Here is a 27956-nt window from a genome sequence, read left to right as displayed (position 1 = left end):
TTCTTGTTTCGGTTTCAGTTTAGTGAGGTGGTTTGTGTTCTTGCAAACAATTTACAAAGTACAAGAGATGTTGCGTGTGGGCACTAGGCATAAAATATTTCATTTCCTTACACAAGGATTAGCAGTGGGACAGGAACCTAGTGGGCACCCTGCCATCTCTTTCCTGAAGATGTACATCCCAGAATGGCAGTGGATGCCTGGCGGCGAGCCACCCATGACAACTTTTTGGTTGTTTAAAATACAAGCACACTCCCACACCCCTCCCTGGCTGAGATTCCACCCAACGTGGTAGGAGACAAGCCCTTGGACTCTTGCGTAGTTTCCCCTTAGAATTGTATGTACAGGATGCCTACAGATACGGTACAAACTAGTATGAAATCAATGGTGGTCTGCGGTTCCAGACATGATCCTGCGGTTAAATAAATAGACCACGTCGATTGTGAAGATTGGTTCCCCATTAAGAAGACTCAGAAGCGTTTGCATCCGTAACTGCAGAGACAGGCTTCTCGGTGGCTGCGGTAGAGTCGCCGACTCTGTCCTCAACAGTGCTGGGGACCTTGGAAGCAGGGGACATCATATCCACAGTGAGTGAGGAGGCGGCCTCTGCTTTTGCAGTAGTCATGACAGGGTCAGAAGGTGGGCCCGTGGCAGAGAGGGAAGACAGCGGCTCCCCTGCGCTGGCTGCAGAAGAGCCCTCTGGAACCAAAGGGAATGGCGGGAGAAACTCAGACGGCATGGGGAGAGGTGCAATGCCAGGTAAGTTTCGGGGAGGCAAGGTGGGAAGAGGTGGCAAACCTAGGACAGAAACAGCAGAGGTCACATTTCCTCCCGGCATCCAGAGCGTCGCTACCCAGCCTCTCTATCCCTGCCTCATCTAGAACCTGCAGCTGAGGAGGGACAACAGGCCACAACCTCTGCTGACCTCCGACTGGAGGCCAGGGACTTCCAAACCCCATGTGCTGCAGCCCTGCACGTGGGCATCTGCTGATGGGAAAAGCCCTCCTGAGTGATGGGAGCACCTCATGGCATTCGAGGGAGCTAGCCGGACGTGACGTAGGGGGATCCTGCTCCCAGGCAAGGTGCAAGTCCACTTACAGCTGCCGATTGTCAGCTAACAGGAAGGAACCACGGAGGAGCAGCGAGGGCTGCCTCACGGAAGCCACCCTGCACCAGGGAAGGCCCTGAGACCGACTATTTATGCTGCTCTTAGTGGGTTACCCTGGAGATTTGCAGAGCAGGAAGGACAAAGGGAGGGCAGATTGCACAGTGGATGTCCAGGGTACCACTGGCAGGAGGGAGGTACAGACTTCTTTGCTTCCTCTTCTTCATAAAAAAGATGAACGCTCATTAGAAGTAGTGAAATCTGCTAAGCTGACCCCTGCTCTTAGAGCATGCTGCATTTCAAGACATCGGGACCAAGACTGCAGGCACCAGGGAAGAGCAGTGAGGTGTGGCCAGCATGGCTGGGGTTCTCTGGGCCCCTTTACTTCAGCCCTGGCTCAGCCTCTGTCGAGCTGGTGAGGACGCACATGGTGAGAACAGCACACTTGTTGGAAGTGTGACAGTGACAAGCAATGTTTAGTGTAGCAGGATGGGTCACCGGGGTTGTCGGCAGGGGCAGATGGCTGAGACAGGAGGATACCCCATTTGAGGCTAGCCTAGGAACCGCACAGTGAGGCCCGTCTCAGAAAAACAAACAAAACGTAATGGGCCTGGCCTGCACAGAGTAGACGCCAGCCTTCCCTGTGGGCCGCAGTCTCAAACAGGAAGTGAAAAGAGGGGATTTATGCCTCTCTACCAGGCGACCTGCCCTACATCATCAAATTCAGGGCCGGGTGCCACTCCACTGACCTTCTTTGTGACGGCTTGTCTGGGGAAACCTGTCAAGGCGTACAGAGAGAAAAGGGGGAGGCAGCAGGCCAAGCCACAGACTCCTTTGCTTCCTCTTCTTCATAAAAAGAAGCATGCGGATTAGAAGTAGACATCTGCTAAGCTGATTTGCTCTGTCTGGAAAAGACTGAACTGGAGGCCTCGCTTTCCTGAAGAGTTTTTATTAGCAATGTCTTAGGAGGGTAAGGCATGCAACATACCCGGGTTCCCGAGCTCCGGCAAGCTGACCCCTGGCATGATGTGTGGGGCAGGGAGGTTGAAGTTGGGGAGGTTGGGGAGGTTGGGCATCCCTGGCATCAGACCTGAGTGGAGGGTGAGAAAGCACAGGTAAGCCACTTAGCTGAGGAGGGGACAGATCCTTCTATGCTAATAAAAGTACTCTCTTCTTCAAAATTCCAACAGCAAGGTTCACTTAGTGTGTAGTGGCTTCACATCAGAATAATGTAAGTGACAACTAAGTGTCACATAACATGTTCTGATATCTATGTGATTAGGCTGTGAAATCAGCAAAGGTTAAAACAAGGAACGAATGCTCGCTCCTATGACCCTGGACAAGAGCGATGGCGCCAGTGGTGCAGAACCTGGAGAAAAAGCCCGTTTGCTGCAGCAACTGTGTAGGAAGCACGCGTGGAGTTTTCTTTGATGGCAGAGGGTTACTGTCTCTGGCTTTCTTTCGTATGTGTACTAATGAGATTTACATTTGCAAAAGCAGGAATGAACATCCCCAGGTACACCCATCAACGAGCACCACACACAGCTCAGCATGCTGCCCCATCGTTTTGTGTTAGCGCATGTGCAATTCATAGCTGACTGCACCTGCACATCGACAACGTAGCTCTGTAATGCGAGGCCCCGACAGCACACAGACAACACACACTCTCATCACTGACGTGACATCTAGTAGTTATCAGCTAGACACGGTCTGCATCAGGAATACTAAGCAGAACCCACACCACTTTAACACTTGACCTAAATAAGGAGCCTTCTCAGCCAGGGCGGCCATAAGGGTGAGATGGTGGGGACTCCCAGGCTAAGTGGCACCTGCTTCCTGCTCTGCAGAGGACAGCAGCACACGCTCTCCTGTCACAGGGCTCTGCAGTACTAACAGGGCGACTAAGAGTTTCAGAAACAAACACCATTACCCAACACATCTCTAGCTTGCTGCTTACTTGATAATGTAGTAGCTGGGTTCATTGGTGGCACAGAAGCAAGGGACTGGTTTACTTGTGTCAACAATGGTACAGTTGGTACACCTAAAATAAAGCACATTAAAATAATTTTAAACCAATTTTACTGTCAGAAAGTGAACAGACCATATCCAAGAGGACACTGTCCAGTCCTTCACCATAGCCAGGTCCAGTCATTGGCTGCATCCTTTGCTATATATGTATCACCCTTCAGAGCTGACCCACAATGGACAGCCCTGACAGCTGACCCTCAGTGGACACCCGCTGAGGGGTGAGAAAGCTGGGTAGCCTCCCCTGGATAAGCTCACTGGACAGGAAGTCTGCCTCTGACCTAAGGTGGGTTAGATCCATAGCAGGCTCATGCAAGCATGAGGCTCTGCAAACACGAGGCTGTTGGCCCTATGCCCTGGGAAGCTGGCAGAGATGTCTCAGCAGAAAAAGAACACTCGGACATCCGCAGGTCCGAGGATGACTGGCTTCCTTCAAGCTCAGGCTCCTACACAGGCCGACACATCCCCATCTGTAGCAGTAGTGACTTGTAACAGTCTCCATGAACAAGGGATCCGTGGGAGACCATCTCATAGAGACCTGACTACTGGCATTTACCACCTACTCAAGGGGGAAGTGTTCTGATGTCAAAACAATAGTAACACATTGGACACCCTTAACCAAAAACCCCAAATCTGAGATAGTCCCAAATCTGAGGCTTTTTTATAGCCAATGTGACTCTGCAAGTGAAAACTCCACACCGCACCTCATGTAAGGAATGGGAGTCACAACACAGGCAGACTAAAACTACAGTACAGATGACCTTCAATTGCATGTATGTGTTTGAAACAAATACACCCATGTTTAGACTTAGGTTCCAACCCCATGGTATCTCATCACGTCTTCCGGCTCAGGTAGAGGTTTTCAAGCTGCCATGTGGGGCCAGGCTGCTGTCTTAGAGAGATATGTTTAAATAGGCAACAGGAGTGAACCGTGCCTAGAAGGACGAGCCAACCGTATGCAGCTGTCTTATTTACTTGGGTATGAAGTGCTTTCCTGAGGAAACTGGACACATGCAAAAGGGGAAGGAGAGGTTGGGAGGAGGAAAAGAGAGAAGGAAAGTAGATGAAGAAAAAGACCACTTAGCCACAGCACTGGCAAGAGTTCTAGGAACCCAGACTGCACAACTCTAGTATTGGAAACTCCTCTCTTCTGGACCACACTATTACTAGTGTGTGTTTGTTAAGTGGAGACATACAATAGCAATGCTGTAACAATTTTATATTTCTGTCTTAAATGAAAACAGGAGCTGGAGGGATGGCCCAGTGGTTAAGAGCACCTGTTGTTGTTGCAGAGGACCTGGGTTTGGTTCCCAGCACCCACGTGGTGGTGCACAACCATCTGTAACTCTAGTTCCAGGGGATCAGACACTATCTGCTGAATTCCAATGGCACCAGGAGCATGTGTGGTGCACATATACACATGAAGGCAAAATATTCATACACATTAAAAAAAAGAAATGAAAATAGCTTTTGTCTGCTTCAAATTCTATTTCCTAATGAGAGTTTTCATATTACATTTCTTTCCTTTTAAAATATAAACCCATTCTTTGTATCAAAAAATAACTGACAGGGCCTACACCTGGAATTGTAATCTAGGCCATGGATGAACTTCACCAGGTCTGGGAAGCTCCTAATAGTTTTGGAGAAGAGGGTTCTTCGCTGCTATCATACTTTTCCCAGCTGACTGAGGGTGTACAATTCTGCAAAGAACTAGAAGCCATTTCAAGTGGGTGAGCTGTACGGTGTGAGAGTTCTCTCTCCATAAAGTTGTTAGAGATGACATTAAACCAAAACAAAAAGACTGCGTCAGATGGAACAAGAATAGAGTCATGGAGGAAAGGATCCAGGGGTGTGAGGCAGAGCCGCTAAGACAGCGAAGGGATCTTCACACCCTATGTCTAAGCAAAACAAACACCTGCTGAACAAGCAGAGCAGCTGGAGAAGGTGGGGTCCAACCCTGCAAATGTGGGGTCTAACAGGAGCCCAGGATCCATCTGCCATGCAGAGGCCAGAGAAATGCTGATCTGAGCGGTGTGCTTTTACAGACAGGCGCTGCCTGTTAACGCAGAAGACACCGGCCTACTTCCTGAGTGGCTGGGACAGAGGCCAGAGGAAGGAGCCTGCCTGCTGAGTACAGCTCCACACACCTGTACTGAGGACGCTGCTGACGGCGGGTGGGGCTGAGCTAAGGGAAAGCCCAGACAGACTCTGTTCGATTCCTGTAGTTCCTGGTGGTGACAAAGATGGGGGGCTGACCGAGGACAGCTGGACCTAGTCAAGAAAGAAAAAGGGGCGGGGGAGAATTACTTATGAATTAGTGAGGAACCAGCTGGAAATCCTAACCCATGATTCATCTCTCCAATCGAGATTTCTGTCTCCTCACTGCATTCGTTCTTTCCCTGACGACACTGCCACACTTCAGAGTCCCTATATCCAGTGCCACTTCTAATTTTCTCACGACTCTCTGCATGCTCACATTGCATTCTGCCCTTTCCTTGGTGGCCGTGTGACACTAGTCTTCACATACTAACCTCTCTGGGCAGTAGTCCCCAGCTTGGGGGTAGAAGAGAGGGCAGCAGAATCATGGGGAGTAAGGAAAGGGAGGACTTCTCAGTAGCTGCACTTCCTCTGGGACTGGGACAGGCTGAACCAAGCAATACGGCCAGGGTAGGACAGCAAGCACTCGTAGACAACCTGCGTTTGGTCCCCGCCCCCCCCCCCCCAATGGGCAGCTCACTACTGTATGTAACTCAATTCCAAAGGCTCCAATATCTTCTTCTGACCTCTTTGGGTGTGCGCTCGTATGCACATGAGCACAAACACACGCACACACACCCAACCCTGACCACGCCTTTCCATCTTCTTCTCAGATACGAGATCTTTATATGGTCATGTTGACAGGAGAGATAAACATATGGGTGCCTTCTTAAGAAGCAGCTAAAAGCTCTGCAAGTTACACAATCCCTGGTCAATTTCACCAACTTCCACTGGGCTAAACTGCCCTCTGTGCTGATGATCTCAAACCTGCACACCTAGCCCTGTGTTCTCCAAGGGTCAGCAGCACACATCTAACTCCCTCCAGATGTACAAGGACCTTAAATTCAACATGATGCTTAATGTGCAACTCATCACTGCCTGCCTCAACTCGTGCCGCCACCACATGCTTCCACACACAGAAACGACCACGCAGTGAAATGATCTTACCTCCGTAAACCCATCCTTAAGGGGAGTAATGGGTGTACCAGTCACTTGTCCTGGAAGGGAAATTTTCTTTCCTTCTTCAAATGGGCGTGTAGGTATTCGGTGCAAATAACCATAGCCAATGCCGCAGCCAAGGCTAAAACACATTTTTCTTACTGTTATAAAATACAACTTGCATTTCTTTGAGGTTTTAAAATACATTAAGTCCATATATTTCCTCCCCCTCTGTTTTGTTTTGAGACGAGGTCTCATGTAGTCTGAACTTCTGATCTTCATCCTGTACTCATCTGCATCTCCATTCTGCCATCTTCCCAGAGGTCTCTAGTTCCTATTTCTCTTCAAACAGTTATTACCATTCAACATAGGCATGTTTACTGTTTACTCTCTGTGTCTCTCAATAGAATAGTAAGGCTTACAGGGACAGTGTCCTTGCTTTTCATTGCCTTAACAGTCCTGGCACTAGGGAGACACCTGATAGTTACCTGCTGTATAACCACACCCGGTCTGTCCACTGAAGAGCTCTAAACATGTCCAAATGATGGCATCACTTGCAGAATATAGCACAAGTCATATATGTATATTTGATGCATCCTTCTAAAAAACAGGGCCATGCTGCTTCTTTGCAATCTGTCTCATTTCTTCCTCCTTCTCTGGGGAAATTTCTCCTATCTCTGTGCAATGCTGCTGGGACTATCAAGCCCCATTCTATTCTGCCAATCCACCAGAGCAGCTCATGGCCAAAGTCAGCTGACTAACTTCTACCCAGAGCTAAAAATCTTAGTAGTGACACAAAAACTGAAAACAGGTTCATTGTTTCATCAGTCGAATGCTAGTGATGTTTTAAGTTTTGCTTTTCTACACCTGGGTCTTTAACTGCCTCGTTTGCATTAATCCACTAATCCACATGTATGTATGTATACTTGTTATGGTGATAAACTTCCCACGCTTTAGAACCACGAATGTTTACTTACATAGTATCACAGCCCCAGAGCTCAAAGTAAGTCAAATCTTGACCAGTGAGTTTAAGGCCTTTGATAATGTAGGGTTCCAACCTATGCTTCCACACTGCCTCTTACTTCCCAAAGCACCTGGCACTTTCAGAGCTGCCATGTATGGAAACCCCTCTCTCCTCTGCCAAGGTGTACATGTTATCTATCTCTGTGGACCCACTACCACCAAAGCTGGTAGAGCGAGCAGTGGCCAACTTTAGCTCTTCCTTATCCAAATATGATTTTCACAGTGATGCTTTATATTTCAATATTACACTTTCTTTTTTTTCTTATTGTCAAGCTACAATTTTTTTCTTCAAATTTAGAGGAAGAAAGATTAAGTCATCTATATTGATCAATGATAGTCTTCTGGGCATAATCACATTTTAAATTAAGTTTCTGTTGTTATTTGTTTTTTGTTTTTGCTGAGGGATGGTCTTTGATGGGAGCAACAGGCCAAGCTATATACTAGACTGGTCTTGAGCTCACAATCCTGTTATGTCACCTCCTGAGCATTGGGGTGGGCACCACACTGGTTTACAAGGTGCCTGCTAGTCAAAATAACTGGGTAAAGACAGAGAAAGGGCTGGCAGCAACAGCAACACCTGTTGCAAATGCAAGAGCGGCTTGAGATGAAGAGCATGAAGAGCAAACACACCTTTAGCTTCTGAGGAAGAAGGGAAAGTGGCAGGTATTTTGTGTACAAAGGCAGAGCACACCCGAGAAAATGGCTGAAAGGGACCGTCTACAGAGATGCCCTAAGTGGCATTAAACTACATAAAAGAAAAGAGCCTTCAAAGGAAAGGAAGGATGGCCAGATGTTTACAGAAAGGGTGCTCTAAATATGAACACAGCAGTGTGCAGTCAATGTCACTAATGAAAGAACAGTGTCCTCTGAAGCTCGGCTTCCCTGTCTACAAACCCACCCTTTCCTCGGCCTCGTCTCCGTGCTCACCCAGCACTCTTATGGCACTCATCTGGCCTGGGTATCTTCCATCTGTGATGTTAGTTTTGACTGCCAACTTGACACACCTAATCACCTGCCAAGAGGCTCAGTGAAGGACTGTCCTCATCAGGCTGGCCTATGGGCATGTTGTGGGGAATGTCTTGACTGTTAACTGATGTAGGAAGACCCAGCCCACTGTGGGCAACACTGTTTCTTGGCTTGGGTCCCTGACTGTGTAAGAAGAAAGCACGCACACCTTCATTTTCTCTCTGCTATGGATGTGTGTGACTTGATGTCTCAAGTTCCTGCTATGTGACTTCCCCAGAGTGATGGCCTGTAACCTGATATTGCAAGCTAAACTAACTGCTGTCTCCCCAATGGCTGCTCTTTGTCAGGGTATTTTATCACAGCAAGAGAAAGTAACTAAAACACACTGGGAGAGGGGCATGGTTGCACTGTGTTGTTACCCAAATGGACACAGAGCTTCTTTGTAAATTAGTTTATATGAGGCAATCCTAAAGGGGATTAAAAACATTTTTATTTTGAAACAGAGTCCTTTGTGGTTCAGGATGATTTTGAACTTACCATCTATCTACCTGTACTTCCTGGGTGCCGGGATTAAAGGCACATGAACATCTGGCTTTACGCAGAACTGGGGATCAGAGCCAGGGAGGGCTCCGTGTGCGCGAGGCAAGCACTCTGCTAGCCGAGCTGCACCCTGAGACCCTGAAGTGGATCAGTTATGAATGCCTTGAGAAGACCTGACTTCTGGGCGTTTGCAAGTCAGCAGTGGACAGTGACAACGTGATCAAGCGCTGCCACAGACAGGCCAGATGTGGAGAAGCTACCCCATCTCACTTTCCTTAGGATTCTTGTGATGAATTTAATCCAACACATTTAATTTACCACATTTAACTCAAGAACCTTAGGTAGTGAAGTAAAAACACTGAGCATATGGAGATCTTCCTTGCTCAATGTAGCAAGGAAGCCATACAAATCAAGCAGGGGTGAGAACATGTGTAAAGTCCAAGCCCTGCCTGCCTAAGTTTTTCTGTAATTATGACTTACACTCGAGAATTCTCAAGCTAAGGAGTTAGCTCTTAGGTTAGGAAGAGAAAACAAATAGGCTAGAATAGGTACTGTGCTCCCTAGGCATGTGCTTTAAAAAAAATGAATTATTAATTTCAAAATTCTACATCAGTTCTTTTTCCAATGAGTTCTGAAAGAAATCAAGATGCCATTTAAAAATGGAAGCATCTTTTTTAAAGATTTGTTTATTTATTTAAATGTTCTGTCTGTCTATATGCCTGCTGCCAGAAGAGGGCACCAGATCTCATTACAGATGGTTGTGAGCCACCATGAGGTTGCTGGGAATTGAAATTAGGACCGCAGCCAATGCTTTTAACCTCTGAGCCATCTCTCCAGCCCTAACCCTAAAAGCATTCTTTTGTAATATGGTAAAATAAAAGTTGTAACATATCTGACTGCTAAGACTAGGCAGCTGTAGTTTCATCTTGAGAATGACTTACCTGCCTTCTCCACCCCACGCAGAATTTGGTGTAATGATCACTTCTCGACAGTTGTCAGTGTCGGTGTTGTATACGTAGAGCTTCAGGGGCTTTGCTTCGTGTGTCTCGATAAGGCTGAACAGGTCTTCAGACTGCACACCACCAAGAGAGAAAAGGTGAAGGAATTGTAGTAGAGATCAGTGGGCCTCAACATTTGGCTCCTATCCGAATCAGCTAACAAACTTCCTTAAAGCAACCAGCTTCTGGGCCCTACCTTAGACATGGACATCACTATTTAATACCAACTGGCCTAGCAGAGTCTAATTTAATGTACATACTAATTCAAGCAAGTCCATTAGCTGCCAGGCCTCAGGCCAGTTCCCAAAACCCTCATCAGTGCTCTTACTGCGAGCACTTCAAGTTAGGCAGATTCTGTGTTACTGTGTTCTGGTTGTCCAGGTGCCTCATGTATTTGATTTTGAACTTCCACTAGCGAAGAGGCAATGAGAAGGATCTGAGCAACACAGCTGAGCTAAGGGATCTCTGCGGCACTGCCATAACTGAGTGACAAGTTCACCTGATGAGAGGTGATACGCTGGAGGTGCCTGTGTATCACGGAGAGCTGTGCCATGGCCACATGACATAACCCTCACAGCTATACCCAGGTAGACAGCTGCCAGACGGTCCACTTATACCCTCAGGCATGAAGTAGCATGACCAGGAAAGACAGAAATTCTCAATGTCCTGAGCTCAAACAGCAGAGAAGTATGACATGATTCATTACTAAGGAACACAGTAACTACCTTGTATGTTTCCTTACTAAGCAGGGCTCTAATTACCTCATTCATGACAGTGTCAGCTCCAATGATGTAATCGCTGTGAGGTCTCAGGCCTGCCAGTGCTGCTGGGGAGTTGGACTCCACTTCCTACGATGACACAGACACATCCCAACTCAACACACAGACAGCAGACTTCCAAGCTTTATAGTGACAGCTCTTAATTACAATGACTCAAGAACCTCCAGTATTCCCACAGAGATAATGTTAAATTTAAGAACTAGGGAATATATGTATTTTAAATTTCCAACAACAACAATTATATAATATTTAATACTTAAAATATTTCTATCAATGTCTGCATTATAGATTCTTTGGCTTCTCTTCTTTGGGTTAAAAAAAAAAATCCGTACCTATAAAAGCAATGAATGCTGGTTTTCAGAAACCAAAAACATAATAATATCTCTATAATATAATTTAATACAATTCTTAATAATTTCCACACAATCCAATACAATCCCTAATAATAATAATATCCACACAACCCAATATAATCCCTAATAATATCCACATGATACAAAACAATCCTAATAGTAATCACACAATACAATCCCTAGTAATAATATCCATACAACACAATTCCTAATAATAATATCCACACAATCCAATACTGACCCTAATAATAATATCCTACACTCGCCCCAACCTGGAGATGCCCAGTGCCCCTCTAGCTTTCTAAGCTGTGTTTCCACTCACAGAGTAGCTCATGGATACCTACCAGCACATGCCAAACATTTTCGTTGGCCCCATCAAAGCTGCAGAAACGGATGCTCACTCCCAGCAGGCCCTGGCCACCCCACAAGTTGCTTGGTGTAACTGAGGTCTCCCGAAGCTCTAGGGTTTTGCTGCTGTAGATGAGCATTTTTACAGGCTTTTCAACATTGGCTTTCAGTAGATCCTTGAGAGTGTCATTGTCTTTATTCTACAAACACATAGAGATCACTCTTAAATAAATAAAAATAATGCTAACTATTATTAGTTTAAGCAACTCATAAAAGAAATATTAGTAATCAGGATAAATGCAAACTCATCAGGCAGAAATTTTATTAATTTCAAATGTTTCTCCCAGTAGAAGAATGTCAGGAAATAAAGAATGTTAGGCAAGCTGACAATTTTTCTAACAGCTGGCCATGGAACGCCAACACCACAATAGAGAGAACCAGCAACTCAGTGAGGGAAAACAAAATACGCCATGAAAAGTTGCATCTCTAACAAAGTTACAAAGACTGCTTTTAAAATCTAAAATATAGCCAGGTGGTGGTGGTGCACACCTTAATCCCAGCACTCGAGAGGAGAGGCAGTCGGATCTCAATGAGTTTGGGGCCAGCCTGCTCTACACAGTGAGTTCCAGGACAGCCAGAGCTACACAGAGAAACCCTGCCTTGAAGTATAAAACAAAACAAAAATCTAAAATATGTGGGGACTTTAAAGTTTAATTTTGGACCCTCCTTCTAATATATGCCCTATTGTTTATTAGGAGTTAAAAGGGAAAGAAGTGAAATAGTGTTAATGTTTCTTTATGTAAACAAAGGCCACTGTGTCAGAGACATTGACAGATTATGAGGAAAACCTTAATAAGACCATTATAAAAATAAGCCAGCCAAATATATACCGTTGTGAGAATTCCCTTTGCAGAAGTTACATAATTTCTTTTCCAAAGGACTGTATCAACAGTAAACTGAAGAGAGTTTAGAAAAAAGCAGTTTTTGGAGAACAACTCTTTCTATTGTTCCAATGAATTTACATATCATAGGGTCTGAGATCCAAGAGAGCTGGCAGGGAAGTGATACTTTTCCAGTCCATTTGTCACTAGTCTAGAAAAATCTAACTTTAACACATGAAGTACAAATCTGGGGTGACTCTTCTTCCTTCAGATGATGTGACACTTTAACGTTTCTTAGCATCATTCTTTTAAAAATTAAATATGCCGGGAATGGTGACACATGCCTTTAGTCTCAGCACTCGGGAGGCAGAGGCAAGTGGATCTCTATGAGTTCAGGGCAAGCCTGGTCTACAAAGTGAGTTCTAGGGCTACATAGTGAAATCCTGTCTTGAAAAACCAAAACAAAATGTAAGTATGATTGTGTGCACACCTGATTTTTTTTGGTTGTGTGTGTATGTGGAGAGAGAGAGAGAGAGAGAGAGAGAGAGAGAGAGAGAGAGTGAGAGAGAGAGAGAGAGAGAGAGAGCGAGCACGAAAGCAAGTGTTCATGTTCCATACTGTACAAGTGGGACAAGAAATTCTGTGGAATCAGTTTTCTCCTTTGCATTTGTTTCAGGGGTTGAATTCAGGTCCTGAAACTTCTGTGGCAAGGACCTTTACCAATGAGAAATCTCACTAGCCCCTAGCATGATAGTTTCTAAAAAGTAGTTGATACACACTCGACCTAGAAGTTTAGAATGATTCCACTTTGAAGAAAATTACAAAGTTCTATACACAATACTATAAAAGCTGTACTTACCAATCTTGAACCGTTAATAGAAACGATAAAGTCAAAGAAAGGCTCCAGCCCAGCTCTGTGTCCTGGGGAATTTTCCTGTACCTGTAAAAAGAATACTTGAAATGAATACTTGAAATGAAAGCAGAGGTAGCGGGCAGAGGGTGCAGAACAGGAGGAACCTGCCCCAGGTCAGCAGATGACACTGCAGAGAGACACATCCCAGCATCTATTCCCTGGGCACCACTCCCTTCAACACTAACAAAGGAAGTGTCCGTCAGCAGAGCCAGCTAGCCTCGAAGAGGATCAGGGGAGGGAAGGGGGGTGCACACAGACCTCTAACCACAGACCTAACAGAGTCAGGGCTAGAGTGGGGAGAGGAGCTCTAAATGGGAAGATCTGAGGTGGATTAAAAGTAACTACCCAATTCTCTAAATTCATAGTATGCTGACAACCAGCAACAGAAATATAACCAACAAAACCCAAAGTAAATACAGTTAACTTTACATCCGCTTTTCCACAACGTGTTTGTGTGTAACTTTGCTGTTGTTTTGAACAGGATCTTACTTATTTTTTATTTACATCTATGTTTGTATCTGTGTGGGATACGCACATGAATACAGACGCCTGTGGAAGTCAGAAAAGAGCATCAGATCCCCTGAAGCTGGAGTTACAGGGGTTGTGAGCTGCCTGTGGGTGCCGGGAACTGAACTCAGTCCTCTGGGAGAACAGACTGTGCTCTAAGTCAGCGAGCCATCTCTATTCCCAAGGGTGTTAATGTGAAAATGAAACAAAGCAGAATATACTCCTCAGTTTCCTCATGGCTAGTTTTCTTTCCCACTTTATGTATTATCAAAACAGTTAAAAGTCAAAATAGCAAACAGACTTCTCAACTGCAATTCTGAAAGGCAGATGGGGACTTCCTGGAGCATGTGGCACAGCTTGCAGTGTTGGTACTCAGGGAGCCAAAGGAAGAAAACTGTTAGGCTGAGGCCCGGATGGGCAACACAGCAGAGAGCCCCGTCTTAACAGAAATCAGACCAAGCAAATAAGTTATAGTTGGGGTGGGGGAGGTGAGGGTAAAGTAACAACTACTAGTCATGAACCCCCCAGCCACAAGTGGCTATCAATTAGATGTGAAATGCCCCAGGTATGAAAAAGATAAACCATCCCTCAGAATGAATCTTCTCTTTTAACTGGGTCCATATATAATCAACTGGGTTCATATATAATCAGACTATCTAAATATGAATTAACTAAACATAGCTTCTAAATTGCCTCTGATAGCACTTTATCTAGAATCCAACGAGTTTACAGATCAATTGGGCTTCTTCCCTGAAAACTTTATCTTTCAGTTAAAAAGTTTCAATGTCGGTACTTTTGCCATCAACTCCCAGAGGTGACCTCACAGTGATTCCTAGCATGCTGTCCCTGCCCGCCCACACAGTGTAAAGTTTAAAGTATTTGTTTGAAATGGAAAGCTTCCAGTATCACCAGAAGTATTCTTCCTGTAACACAAAAAAGATCTAATAGCTTAGTCTGAATTCTAAAAGAAATAAACAACCCTTTCTATTTTTCCATTTCATTTGCAACAAACATCGATTTCCTCTGTTTTTAATGGACCTTGAAATTAATTTCTTTCTCAAATCTATTATACATCATTAGAGCCCAGCACAAATTAGGGCAAGTAGATATCTTAATTATTGCTATGACACCAGCAGAGGGAGCTCTGGAGATGCGCCTCGGTTAGTGCCCCTTTGTCATAGCATGGAAAGTAAGGTCTGCAAGGCTGTGAAGATGGTATCAGAACTCTGCATGGGTAGACGGCTTGTCCTCAGCTCATCCCCCCAGCATCAAGACTATTTCAATACTTTCTGTCCCTTGTAAGATCTTATTGTTCATTTATCTTCTTCTTCTGCTTCTTTATATATATATATATATATATATATATATTTTTTTTTTTTTTATTGTGTATACAGCCTTTTGCCTACAGGCCAGCAGAGGGTACCAGATCTCATTCAAGGCGGTTGTGAGCCACCATGTGGTTGCTGGGAATTGAACTCAGGACCTCTGGAAGAACAGTCAGCTGCTTCCTTTTTTTTTTTAAGATTTTATTTATGTATGTATTAAGTATACAGTATTCTTCCTGCATGTCTGCCTACATGCCAGAAGAGGACACCAGATCTCATTACAGATGGTTGTGAGCCACCATATGGTTGCTGGGAATTCAACTCAGGACCTCCAGAAGAGCAGCCAGTGCTCTTAACCTCTGAGCCATCTCTCCAGCCCCCTATCTTCTGCTTCTTTCAAACCCATCTTAATTAAAAAACAAACAAACAAACCAAAAACTCTATGTGCCTGATTCCATGGACCATTTGACACTTATTACAGGCCAAATATCATACTACAGTAATTTAAGAAAAATGGGTTAAATCTGAATTTAAATATCATACTACAGTAATTTAGGAGAAATTGGTTAAGTTTGAAGTCTAAGATTTTTTTTTTCTTGATTTTTTTGTTTTGCTTTTTGAGACAGGGCCTCTCTGTGTATCCCTGGCTGTTCTGGAACTTACTTTGTAGACGAAGCTGATCTCAAACTCACAGAGATCCACCTGCCTCTGTCTCTCATGTTCTGGGATTAAAGGTGAGCCACCACTACCTGGAAAAATCTAAGATTTTAAAAATGTGTAATGAAAAGATAAGAGTTTTGGAGCTGACTGAGACAGTTGTTGGTATCTGTTCTGAGATGGGATCTCACTGTGCAGCCTTGGCTGAAGGGCCTGGGAAAGACCAGTGCCAGGATTAGAGATGTGTGTTATTATGTACAGCTAGGACTGACATAGTTTTAAGGCATGCATTTGTCCATTAATGCTGGTGTTTCCTCCCTGGGACTCCGTCCTCTAATCTGCAAGCAAAGGACACGTTGCCTACTTTACGAGAACACTGTAAGGGTGCACTGAGGTTATGGTGAAACCCTCCGACCAGGCTCTAGCCAGTGACAGGAGCCATCCAGGCCCGAAGCTTGTTTCCTGACCAATAGTTACTTGGCAAACCTTTGCAGCCCACTAACTAGTTCCCCTGGATACTAGTTACTCCTTCAACCATGGATTAAGCACCTGCTATTCTTTAAACAAATAATAAGACTTGTAAAGTGTTAGCTGGGATACACATTTAATAAGGCTGCCTTTCAAGAATTAAGTGCAGATGAATGGCAGCTCAAAGGTCCAAAGAGAAACAATGAAGCTCACAGGGAAAAGCAAAGGAGAATATCCGAGGCCTTCCAGAGTGCAGGCTTCCAAAATTGTACACAACAAGCAGTATTCATCAATATAAGAAGTGACACATTTCCCAACTGGGAGCACCTGCTCCTCAGAAGATGAGCACATAAGAGAAGCCATACAGACACCAAACAGAGTCTGCATCCTGAACAAACCGCCCCCAATCTTAACAAAGGACAGTAGGGACAGGGGAATAGCTCAGCCGGTGAAAATCGTATCTCAATAAAGATGCTTTTGAAAAGGCAGCTAACAGAGAAATGGATAACTTTAGCTGATACTAAACACAAGACACTCAATAGGAAAATGACTTAACCTCAGTGATGAAGGAAAGACAGCATCATTACATATCTATCAGAACGCCCCTAACAAGAAAGATGCAGACCACTGAAGGTATACATTCAAAAAGCTAAACCACTGCTAGTGGGACTCTAAATAGCAACTTGGAAGTATCTATCAATATTGAAAACACGTACATCTTTTGACCCAATGTCCCACAGAAACAGGTATGCAAATGTTCTCCACAAGGCACAGGGTAATGTACACAGTATTGCTATTTTCAACAGTCCCAGACTGAAGGTTACGCAAATGCCTATCACCAGCAGATTGGTGGATTAAGAAAATCTGGCATATTTTCAACAGTCTTAAATATAATAATAAAACAAAGGGCTACAGTAAACACAACCTGGATAAAAGTAGTATAGGAGGCAAAGACGACATACAGAAACGAGTACACAGTACATGAAGTTCAAGAATAGGCCAACTAATGGCCATTGCTACAAATCAGTGTTGTATGAATTCACCCTGGGGAGTGGGAGTGGACAGGAATGCTGTTCAAGGGTTGTTTGTAAAACTTCACCCAGCTCCACACTTTTACGGACTTTGAAGCAGCTACGGCATCACCTAGCACTTACTGTGAGCTCACAGAAAGGTGAAATGTGAGCGTCTTGTAGGAAGCACGATGCAGGGATCTGGCTAGCTGTTGCTTGAGCCTTAGTCTTGGTGGTGATTCTTTGATGGGTGCCCCCAATACCAGTAACATCTTCAACAAAACACTTGGCTAGTGACACTAAGAGCTTCAATTTCAATTGTATTTCACTTATTTAAAATAGCCGCATGTGGCTAGAGGCTATTCTAGTGGCAATCGCAAGAGTCCATTCCAACAAAGCCATATATTATCAGATGGTCGTGAAGATTGGCTCATTGAAGGAATGTTTGCCTCACATCTACCACAAACAAGACAGGAGAGACAGCACTGTATTTAGTGCTACTTGTGATGTTAGGAAAATGTAAGACATTTTAAACTCTAGATTTTCAACAAGCTGCTGTGAATCACTTCATATAGACAGGATGGATGGTTCAACCATCTGAATTCTGAAAAAGCAAGACACAAAGACGTTGATCAGTGGTTGCCAAGACGTAATGTTCTAGAGATTGTAAACGAGCCATTTCTATCACCTTAAAATCAGTGTGAATGGTGGTACATGTCTGAGTTCACACAATGCACCAAGAGTTCAATGTCACCGTTATACTATAAGCTGAGGCCAGTCTGAGACACACAAAACCCTGTCTTACAAACCAACAACCAAATAAACAAAACCCCCAAGCCAACCAAACAAACAAAAACCGAAAAGCATAGTGTCTAGAAGTTGGAATCTGAACCATTTCTTTTTCTAAATAAGTGTTCTCTAATGTGCTGTCCAGCTACTGTGGGCAAGTTTCTGTAGGTCATAAAATCAATTTAAGTTGATTGGAAGAAATCATGATAGGAAGAAATACCAAACTGACAACCAGAACAGCCAACATATGAAAAATTCATGACATAATAAGGGCATTTTTCAAGGCACATAACATTCTGCATTAGTGTGTTAGTTTGAGCTGCAAAAAAACTTAAATTTGAAAAACTACCTTATAGAGTACCATTAGTTTTTTGTCCAATTAAGTTCCAGGTTATAAATGCAGTTAACTTCAAACTCCTCTTTTTAGGCTTGTTTGTGTGTGACTGTGGGTGTGTGCATGCCATGGCACGTGTGTGAAGGTGAGAGGACAACCTGTGAGAGTCACTCCTCTCCTCCATCATGGGCCTCTATCTGAACTCTAGTGTCAGCTTTGCAGTGGGTGCCTCTATCTGCTGAGCCATCTCTCGGGCCCTGAACTTTCCACTTTTCTCCCATCTTCTGATCTTATATTAGTTTTCCAAACTTACCCTGAAGCAGCCAACCAATATCCCTCCCTGCATGCAGACTTTGTTTTACCGATTCCCTCCCAATAAAGCACCTGTACTCAGGACTTTTCTCCTCACTGTGACAAAACACACGACAGAAACGACATAAGGGAAGGGGCTCAGCTCAGTTTCAGAGGTGCGTGTCCATCATGAACTGGAGGTGTAAGTGGGCGGAGCAGGGCAACCTACAACATGGTGGCAGAGAAAAGGGATACGGAATGGAGCAGCCTAGGACAGAGTCTCAGGGTCATGACCACAGTGGCCCACTTCCTCCCGCTAGACTTAACCTTCAACCCTTCCCCACCTCTATAACCCCATCATAATGAACTGGTCAGGGAAGAAAACATTCATTAGGTCAGTTCACAGGACCTACGGGCCTCTGGAGACATAGGCCAGCCCTGAGGTGTTCTCTACTGATATCCTTGGTGACAATTAGGATCAAGCGACACAGCAGCCACCTCCTCCTCTCTTTTCCAGGGTTAGAATTCAACTTCATGTGTGACTCAGCACCAAGTCTTCTTCCCCTTAGCTCTGCAACTGTTGGAGGGAGGGGAGGAGTCTCACAGTAACACGAATGTGGGTGGAGTTGGCGCTGGGCACTCTTCATGCATGATTTCTATGCTTTGTAGCTGGTGTATACACGCTGGCTACCACAGAGCAACAGGACAGGGGGCACAAGGGGACTTTCCGGATATAGCAGGCAAAGAGGGGTGCAACTGTCTTTTTATTACTGTATCATCTTCCTTATTTAAATCTTAAACTGTATTATTTAAAAAAGTTGTAAATAAGGAAAAAATCATACACAGAAATTAATCAGACCAAAGGACTATGTAAATGAACAGTTAGAGTAGCCATTCAGAACAGAAGCCGTGGGGCTACACACTGAACTGTACGGTTTTACTATCAACTATATATGGACTTTTAGTTTTATTATTTTTGTGTATGGGTGTTTCGCCTGATGCTTGCAGAAGCCTGGCTGCTGTTACTGACTTTCGTGAGCCTGTGAGCTGCCTTGTGGGTCCTGGGTCCTCTAGATGAGCAGTCAGTGCCCTGATTCTCTGAGCCATCTCTTCAGTCCTGTGAATATATTTTTACGTACTTCTCCATCACCAAAAATGAAAACTCCACGACAGAGTATGAACTAGATGAAACAATTGGTTTTATATCTTTTTTTTGTTTGTTTTGTTTTTCGAGACAGGGTTTCTCTGTATTATTCTGGAGGCTGTCCTGGAACTCGCTCTGTAGACCAGGCTGGCCTCAAACTCACAGAGATCCACCTGCCTCTGCCTCCCCAGTGCTGGGATTAAAGACATGCGCCACCACCACCCCTATGACACATGCTCATTACCCACACCCAGTCCTTCCTCATCCTCTAATGTTCAGCTTTCCGTGTTCTCTTCCCTACATGATACAGTATGCCCACATGTACATTTGCTTATACATATACTTATATTATTGGCTAGGTTCTGCACGAGGGAGAACATGAAGGTTTTTTCTTTCTGAGATTGCAACCTCACTTAATATAACACCTTCTAAGACTATCCCCTTTCCTGCAAATTTTATGAGTTCATTTATAAAAGCTGAATAGTATTCCATTTTACATACCACACAAAATTTTCATTATCCATTCATCTACTGATAAGCAAGTATGTTGATTCCAATTCTTTGTTGTAGTGAATAAAGCAGCAGTAAACGTGGAGAGACAAATACCTCTATGGTATAGTTTGGCATTCTTAGGGTATTTGCCCAGGAGTGAAACAGCTGGGCACATATAGTCGTTCTATTTTTAACTGTCTGAGAAATCTCCAAACTGATTTTCACAATGGCTGTATTAATTTGCACTCCATCAGTGAATAAGAGTTCATTTCTCTATACATCCTCTCCAACATTTATTGTCAACTGTATTAATGATAGCTATTCTGACTGGGATGAGGTACTAGCTCAGAGTAGTTTTGATTTGCATTTTTCCCATGGTTAGGGATATTGATAGAGATTCGTGTGTGTGTGTGTGTGTGTGTGTGTGTGTGTGTGTGTGTGTGTGTGTGTGACATTCATACCTGACGAGGGAAGAGGGCAACTGAGGTACTTGGATCTCTCACTGACTCATCAAGTAGGCTGCACTGGCTGGCCAGTTAGACTCAGGGATCCGCCCACCTCAGCTCTGCAGTGCCTGGGTCACAAGCACGCTGCCTGCCACACCTGGCCTTGTCCAGTGTGGGTAGTGAGGACTGAACTCAGGTTCTGGTACTTGACAGCCACTCTGCCGAGCTAACTGTACCACAGATTCTTTTTTAAAGTCTCTCTGAAAGACTGTACCATCATGTCCTCTGGCTCTCAATTTAAGCCCAGCATTCCCACTTTTGACCTGACTTAAAAGCAGTAGAGATATTAAACAAGACTAGAAAACACCTGAGTGTGATGGGCCCACCTAAGTCCAGTTCTCAGGAGGCTGATGCAGGGGGATTACCATAAGCATGAGGCTGGCCTAGGCTATACAGTGAGTTCCAACCTGTATAATGAGGCCCTGACTCAAAAATCAAAACTAAAAAAGACTAGAAAATAGATTCCATGCATGTGACCCCTGGAGGACTCACTTCACCTGCACACACAAACCCTATACCACATGTGTCTGCTTACATGATCATAGCAATGGAAGATCTGCAAATGTGACATAACAAAATGAAACCTAAATGCTCCGTGGTTACAAAAGACAGAACATATAGTAATGATTCTGCAATAGGCTAAAAGATGTTAGGCCTCTTTCACCAATAAATTTTCCTCTTGTGTTCCTCTAAATAATTCAAAGGGCATGTTCTGGCATGGTCCTATGATGTAATGAGTAACATGTAAAGCAATTTTAAATGAATTATTTATTAAGCTGCAGTAGTATGGCTGTAGTTTCAACTACTCAGCAGGCTGAGACTTTAGCTCACAAGTTCCAACACAAACAGACCCATCTGAAACAAACAAACCCCCAATTCTGATTTTCAAAAAGAACTGGCACAAAATGGAAAAAAACAAAAACAAAAAATAAAAACAAAACCCTGCCATTACATATATCAGCTCAGTTCAAATACTGACTTAGGTGTTTTTCTTGGGGAAGGAAAGCTTGCTGTGTGTTTGGGGCTGAGTGACAGGTGGATAGGCACAGCTGTAGCGTCCTTTCATACAAACAGGCAGTCTGAAGAGGGTTACAGGACACTTGAGCAAGCAGTAGGGGCTAGACTCCAGTTCCCAAGTGTGGTCTACTAGAGTGGAACTCAATGTATTCATGTCCACTAGGTGAAGGGGTTCCCTATCTCTGGAAATATGTTTTGATGATCTCAAAAGGTGTGTGTGAAGGAAAGGGAAGAACAGAAAGAAACCCCAGCACCATTCTTTTTCATGTATTTGCAATGCCAACAGGTCCAGTATGCAGTCTCCCAGTAACCACTCTGATCTTGAATGTGTCTTTTAAAGAAATGAGTTTACTAGGTAAACACACTTCCAGCAATATGCACTCAGCTTCCAAAGTACACACCAAATGTCACATATATTTACCAGCTCACATTTCTTACCAGCAAATCAAAAGAATACAGTCCTTTCAGTGGGATATTAAAGACGGTAAACTTCCTGCAGTGGTGTCAGCAGCACCATCGGAACATCAAGCTGGTCTGGCCCCGGAGGCGGTGGGACCAGCACCACACAGACTCCTTACGGAAGCCACAGGCAATGGAGAACAGGAGGCTTGGTCGGTGAGGAGCTCAGCAAGCCAGACAAACCAGCTCAAGACTTCTGACATAGTTTATGTTCTGGGATACAATGTTTAAAAGTGTCCTAAGGTCCATGCACTGTGCTTCTGGGACTTTAGTAAGCTGAAAGCATCTGCTTCCTGCATTTGAAGGTAATTTCAAAGAATGTTTATGAGTTAAAAAGCTTCTTGGTGTTAAACTGAAGGGATCAATGGGGAGGGAGGCAGAATCTGCAGGTGGCACTTGCTTATAAAGTATTCTAATTACTCTTGGAAACCCCCAACACACACACAAAACAGTATTCCCCTGGTAGCAGGCTTCTCTTCGTCTGTCCACTTGAGAGCAGACATGGTCCAGGTGTGCAGTTTTCTACAGGACTAACTCCACTTGCAGCAACTTTGCACCCTGAAGCCAGCACCTAAATGCTGTGGAGTCTGCAGCAAATGGCTTGATTACAAGGAGGATGCAAAGCATCTCAGTAGCCCATCAGTCAATATGCCCAAGGACAAGTAACACAACAGCTCCCATGTCCCGGGACTGGTGTGAGCAGTGGGTCCACAATGCCCCCAGAGAGCTCCCTTCTCGAAGAGTGTTAAGTGCAGGCCAGAACTGCTTATTTAGAATGGCCACATCTCTGAGGCCACTCCAAAGATGTGACTTTTGAAAATGGCTTTGTTGGAATCACTGGATAACAAATGTCAAATTGAAGCAAGGATCTGGCACACATTAACTATAGGAGGTAACCTACAGTAATTTCTAGCAAAATCTAGAAGCTCTGACAGATACACTCTGTGCCTTGCATTAGGATTCACGGATGGGAATAAAAGTGATACATAGCTCTAACCTGCTGTTTGAACGTGTGTGTGTGCTGTGTGTAGCACTGTGTATTTGGGTGGAAGTTATAGGACAATTTGTGGGAGTCACGTCTTCTCCTCCCACTACATGTGTCACAGGGTCCAATCAGGTTGCCAGGCTCGAGGCATTGGCAGCCCCTGCTCCACTGTTTAAGAGAAGCTGAAATACTATTTTTTTAAGGCTTTGAGACAAGTTTTGAAATCTTCCTCATCAGTCAAATCTTTTTAAAGATAGTTTCTTCTGGATTAGGGGGGTGGGTCAATAGATAAAAGCACTGGCTGTACAAAGCATGAGTGCCTGAGTTCAGATTCCCAGCACCCCATTAAAAAGCTGGGTGTGGTCTGCAGTTTCAGTGCTGAGAGACAGAAAGCTGAAGGGCCCTGGGACTTGCTGGCCACCAATCTAGTCAATCGGTGAGCCCTGGTTCAGTGAGAGACGGCATCTCAAAACTAAAGTGGACAGTAATGAGGATGTCACCCCTCTGGTCTTCATAGGCACACTTATGTGCACCGGGACACCCCCCCCCCCAATATGATCTTGACCTCCTGAGCCTCTTACCTTATCCTCCCAAGTTCTGGGCTTAGAGTGTGCACCACTGTGCCTGGCCTGGAACTCAACTTGCTATGCAGACCAGGCCGAGCTTAAACTCAGAGAGAGAGCTGGGAATAAAGGCATGCATTACCACTTTAAAAAATCTGTAAAACTGAGTTACATTTTGGGTGCTGGAGCACGTGTGGCAGTTTGAGGACAACTTTCGGGAGTCACTTCTCTTTCCACCATCCAGGTCTTAGAACCTGAACTCAGGTTTGTCAAGTTTTCACTCACTTAACCATCAGGCCAACCCCAAGGATGGACTTTTCTTTTTAGTCGTGTGTATGTGGTGTGTAAGTGCTATGCACATGTGCCTGCACAGGCCAGAGGTGTAACTCCTACAGTTCACTAATAGGCAGCTGTGAACTACCAATTTGGGAACTGGGAACCGAACCTGGGTCCTCCACAAGAGCAGTATGTGATCTTAACCACTGAGCCATCTTTTCCGCCCAGGTATCCACCTTGAAAGTGTAACCTTTTGAAACTATTCAGGGAGTCTGAAAACTTTTCCTTCAAAGCACAGCTCTGTAATTAATGCTTAAGCTTCACTTATTTACCAAGAAACAAAGTTGCTGAACATTTAGTCTGGAAGACTAACATATCTTTATTTGTTTCTTGTTTTCTGAACAGGGTCTTATTCTGTAACTAAGCTTGGCCTAGAACTCATTATGCACTCAAGCTTGGTCTTGAACTTTTGGCAATCCTGCCTTACCGGTGCTGGATTATGGGTGTGACTGACCACGCCCTGCCTGCTCTAATATCTATTTTGCCCACACTCAATTTGATTATGCCAAATCATTCAAAAACCTTTGTGAACATGGATAAGGGGCTGAGTAAAGCCCAGGAAAACAAAAGACAAAGACAAATATTCCAGCAGTATTTACCTTTAGACATTACAATTACAGTAACTTTGTTTCATTTTGAAACTTGCTTAAATGTTCTCTAAAGAACAGATAATCAAAAACACAGCAACTTAGTAAACTGAAGATCAGTATTTACAGAACATTAGAATTCTGCAATTTTGGGAACGGATATTTTAAGTAAAACAAAAAGCACTTAAGGTTCCCAGCTCATCCTTTGCAAACTCAATGGTCAACACCAGGAGGTGCTAGTTATCCACACGCTCCTATGAAGCTCAAGTCAATCAAGCTCACTGCTCAGTTAAGTAGCGCCACAGTATGTATCATATGCTTCCAATGGTTACACAAAGAAGCAAAAACCTGAGAAAAACAGAGCAAGTGTGCAAAGAGATACTTTTGTGTGCATAAAACACACTGAATGCGCATGAGAAACTCTGGAGTGGTTAGTCAACTCTGGGGTGGAGATGATGAACTGAGTATATAATGGGATCATAACTGACTGAACCATGCAGCAAGATAGAAGAAATACACAACACCTAAAAGAACAGACAGGAAGATGGAAATACATAATACCTAAGAAGAAAAGTATTCTGCTTAAAGAAATTGCTGGATCTTTCAGATTGTCCTCTGTGGATTTGTAATGCAGAACTGAACAGTAAGTACTGAAAATAATTTTTCAATGGAAAGTTTACTTTATCGATTATGAGGAGTCCTGAAAGAATAGACAGCAGCAGATACAGGCATCAGAACAGGAAATAGTGTTTCTATCTCTAGGAAATTGTTTTTATCGACAGAGAACTGGTTACCAAAGAAAATGAAATTAGATCAGTTTAGAACTCACCAAACATGGGTGAGTTTATCCCAAGATTTCCCTGTCACAGACTGACTGGTTCCCAAGTTCAATACCCTGTAGAGGAATGCACCACCATGCATTTAGGCAAGTAATGGATGGAAGGAAGGAAGCAGCTCTTGTTCCTCTGAAAACACAGGTAAGGAAATGAATGGCAGAATTAGGGGAAGAAAGGGCTAAGAATTTAGAAACATTTGCTTCACGGCACAATAGCTAAATTCCCTTTGATAAAAACTCTCTGAAGAATTATTTCAAAGTTTGCAGAACTTGTGCTCCAGATGTGGACTGGTAACTGAGGCTCCCCCAATACTTCTAATATTCAAGGAGAGAGAACACCACACCTGCACTACTGACTCTGTATGCACAGAAATCCTCTGCAGTGCACCTGTAAAGAAAATATACTTCTGGGCGTCGGTGGTGGTGGTGGCGGCTGCGGCTGCTGCTGGTACACACACCTTTCATCCCAGCACTGGGGAGCCAGCCTGGTCTATAGAACAAGTTCCAAGACAGTCAAGGCTACACAGAAAAGTTTTGTCTTAACAACAACAATAAAACCCCCAACCAACCAAATAACCAACCACAAAACCAAATAACAACAACAAAAACAAAAATAAAGTTTTTTTGGGCTGGAGAGATGGCTCAGAAGTCAAGAACAGTGGTTGCTCTTCCAGAGGACCTGGGTTCAGTTCCCCGCACTCTAACTCCAGTTGCAGAGACACCCTCACAGGGACATACATGCAGACAAAACACCAAGGCACACAAGATAAATACCTATAAGAAAACATACTTCAACGGTCTTGCATTGGAATGAAGTCATTAAGCTGGAGTTCTGTTGATGTGAAGGTCTGTCTTTTAAGACCCTAAAGACTTTTTTCCCCTACTCATTAACACTAATGTGTCTTACTGGGTTTCCCCAAGCGTTTACTATTATAAAAATACCACAGATCCCTAAGGGTTCATGGTCACAGTCAGTCACTCTGAGAATTAGCTTGTAACACGACAATATACCTCACAGGAGACAAGTCAAAATCAGACCAGATAAAAAAGCACCGCCATTAATTTTCCTTCGAATCTGGGAAGGAGCAGTTCTCTATTTTCCCTATCAGTATGGCACTTAGGAATTTGGTTAACTGAAGGGAATAGGAAAGTAATATGGCTTATGTACAAACAAACTACTAAGAGCTGGGCTTCAAGATGCTCTTTGAGTGGAATGAGGAGGCAGCTATACACGACAATCAGAAAGGTGACCCATCACAGCCCTAGCATTCAGACATTTGTGTTACTTTAGAATGTTAGCTGACTCGGAATATGGGCAGAAAACGAAGGGAGCAAACACACTCTAGGGGAAGATTATCTTGCCTGAGAAGCTGACATCTTTTGATACTATATTGTCCCTAAATGGAGCTGCAGACTGAGGCCACTCTGTTCGCGTTACCACTCACACAGGTGTCACAGTATTCCTGGTTCCACGAGGAAAAGCCCATTCACAGGAGGATGTGTCTTTGCCCCCTGGTGTCTGGCGCTGCGTCCCCCTATCAACCCTGGTTATTTTGGAAACAGTCCTCCCCATTACATTTTACTACACCGACCTAAACCTTTATGTCTCTGATTATTTCATCTTAGAAAGAAGAACGGAAATTGCTCTCCTCCAGGAAATGTAGAAGAGATCTGCAAGGGCCAGGAGAGACCCGGAACGGAAAAGTCTACCAAGTCCGTCAAATCTGGTTGGAGGCCATTCGTCTTGTCTTGCCCAGGTGGCCTTTCCACGCATCCAGGGGGCGCCGAGGTGAATCGACACCTGCGGTGACATCCCCTGCGGCTCAGTCACTCTCCCCGGGAACCCAGCTACCGGCTCCGGTCCCTTCTGGAGGCGGTGTTCCCTGCCCTTCCCAACTCTGAAGCTCAGATCCGGACGCGGCGAGGCCGTCCGGAGGGCCGGGAGCCCAGGTGGCGGGTCCCCGGTCGTGTCGCCCGCAGCCGCGCCCAGGACGCTCCGCAGACTCCGGCCTGGGCGCCCCGGCGTCCCCGGGGCCTCCAACTCCGCAACTCTTACCCGCAAGACGTGGTAGCCCTCCGTGCCGCCGCCTGGGATCTCGACGCTCTGCGAGGAGCCCATGGCGGCGGGCGATCCGTACGGCCCGGCCGGCTCAGCGCTGCTCCGCCTCGCGCACCGCCCGCTCCGCGACTCCGCGTAGCACTTGGGACGTGGCACTCGCAGCCGCCCGAGCCGGGCCGCACAGCCCGCCGGGAGATCGTCTCCGGGCAGCCCCGGCCGCTGCGACGCCGCAGACAGCGCCCCCTTCCGGGAGCCGGCAGGAACTAGAGGCGGCGGGCATCAGAGGGGAGGAACCTGGCAGGGCGCGCGAGAAAGCGGAAGTACGGCTCCGAGCGCGACGCCTGGCTATGGGGCCCCGGAGTGGACAAGACTCATCTAGAGCGATTCTATGGTCCCGGAGCAAAAGTTGCTTAGTTGCAGCTCCGCCTGGTGGCCAGAGGCAGAAAAAGGAAGGGAGCAAAGGCCAAGC

At 44.9% G+C, this 27956-nt stretch overlaps 1 protein-coding gene across 2 annotated transcripts; it reads right to left on the bottom strand.

Moving 5' to 3' along the window:
- Positions 1-27681, bottom strand: Gorasp2 (golgi reassembly stacking protein 2). Of its 2 annotated transcripts, XM_005065166.4 has the most exons (10): positions 27485-27679; positions 13070-13150; positions 11326-11529; positions 10611-10697; positions 9793-9923; positions 6332-6464; positions 5275-5398; positions 3060-3143; positions 2091-2192; positions 1-795 (listed from the first exon to the last, which is right to left on the bottom strand). In XM_005065166.4, exons 1-10 carry the CDS (start codon positions 27545-27547, stop codon positions 458-460), a joined length of 1347 nt encoding a protein of 448 aa, XP_005065223.1. In that variant the 5' UTR covers positions 27548-27679; the 3' UTR covers positions 1-457. The 2 variants fall into 2 exon arrangements, with proteins under 2 accessions (XP_005065223.1, XP_021088401.1); XM_021232742.2 differs by lacking the exon at positions 2091-2192 and having other exon boundaries at positions 27485-27681.
- Positions 27682-27956: the final 275 nt, after the last annotated feature.

The sequence above is a fragment of the Mesocricetus auratus genome, unplaced genomic scaffold (assembly GCF_017639785.1).
Source record: "Mesocricetus auratus isolate SY011 unplaced genomic scaffold, BCM_Maur_2.0 Super-Scaffold_100004, whole genome shotgun sequence".
NCBI lineage: Eukaryota > Metazoa > Chordata > Mammalia > Rodentia > Cricetidae > Mesocricetus > Mesocricetus auratus.
This window is presented reverse-complemented; position numbering and strand designations above follow the sequence as displayed.

Bases quoted from the DNA above. Each gene is read 5' to 3' on its own strand.
- Gorasp2 (XM_005065166.4), bottom strand. From the start codon at position 27,547: ATGGGCTCCTCGCAGAGCGTCGAGATCCCAGGCGGCGGCACGGAGGGC. The intron at 11,530-13,069 runs GTAAGTACAGCT...ATGTGTTTGTAG, and splicing joins CTATTAACGGTTCAAGATTG to AATAAAGACAATGACACTCT. The intron at 3,144-5,274 runs GTGTGTGGAGCT...GCTTTATTTTAG, and splicing joins CAGCAGCGTCCTCAGTACAG to GTGTACCAACTGTACCATTG.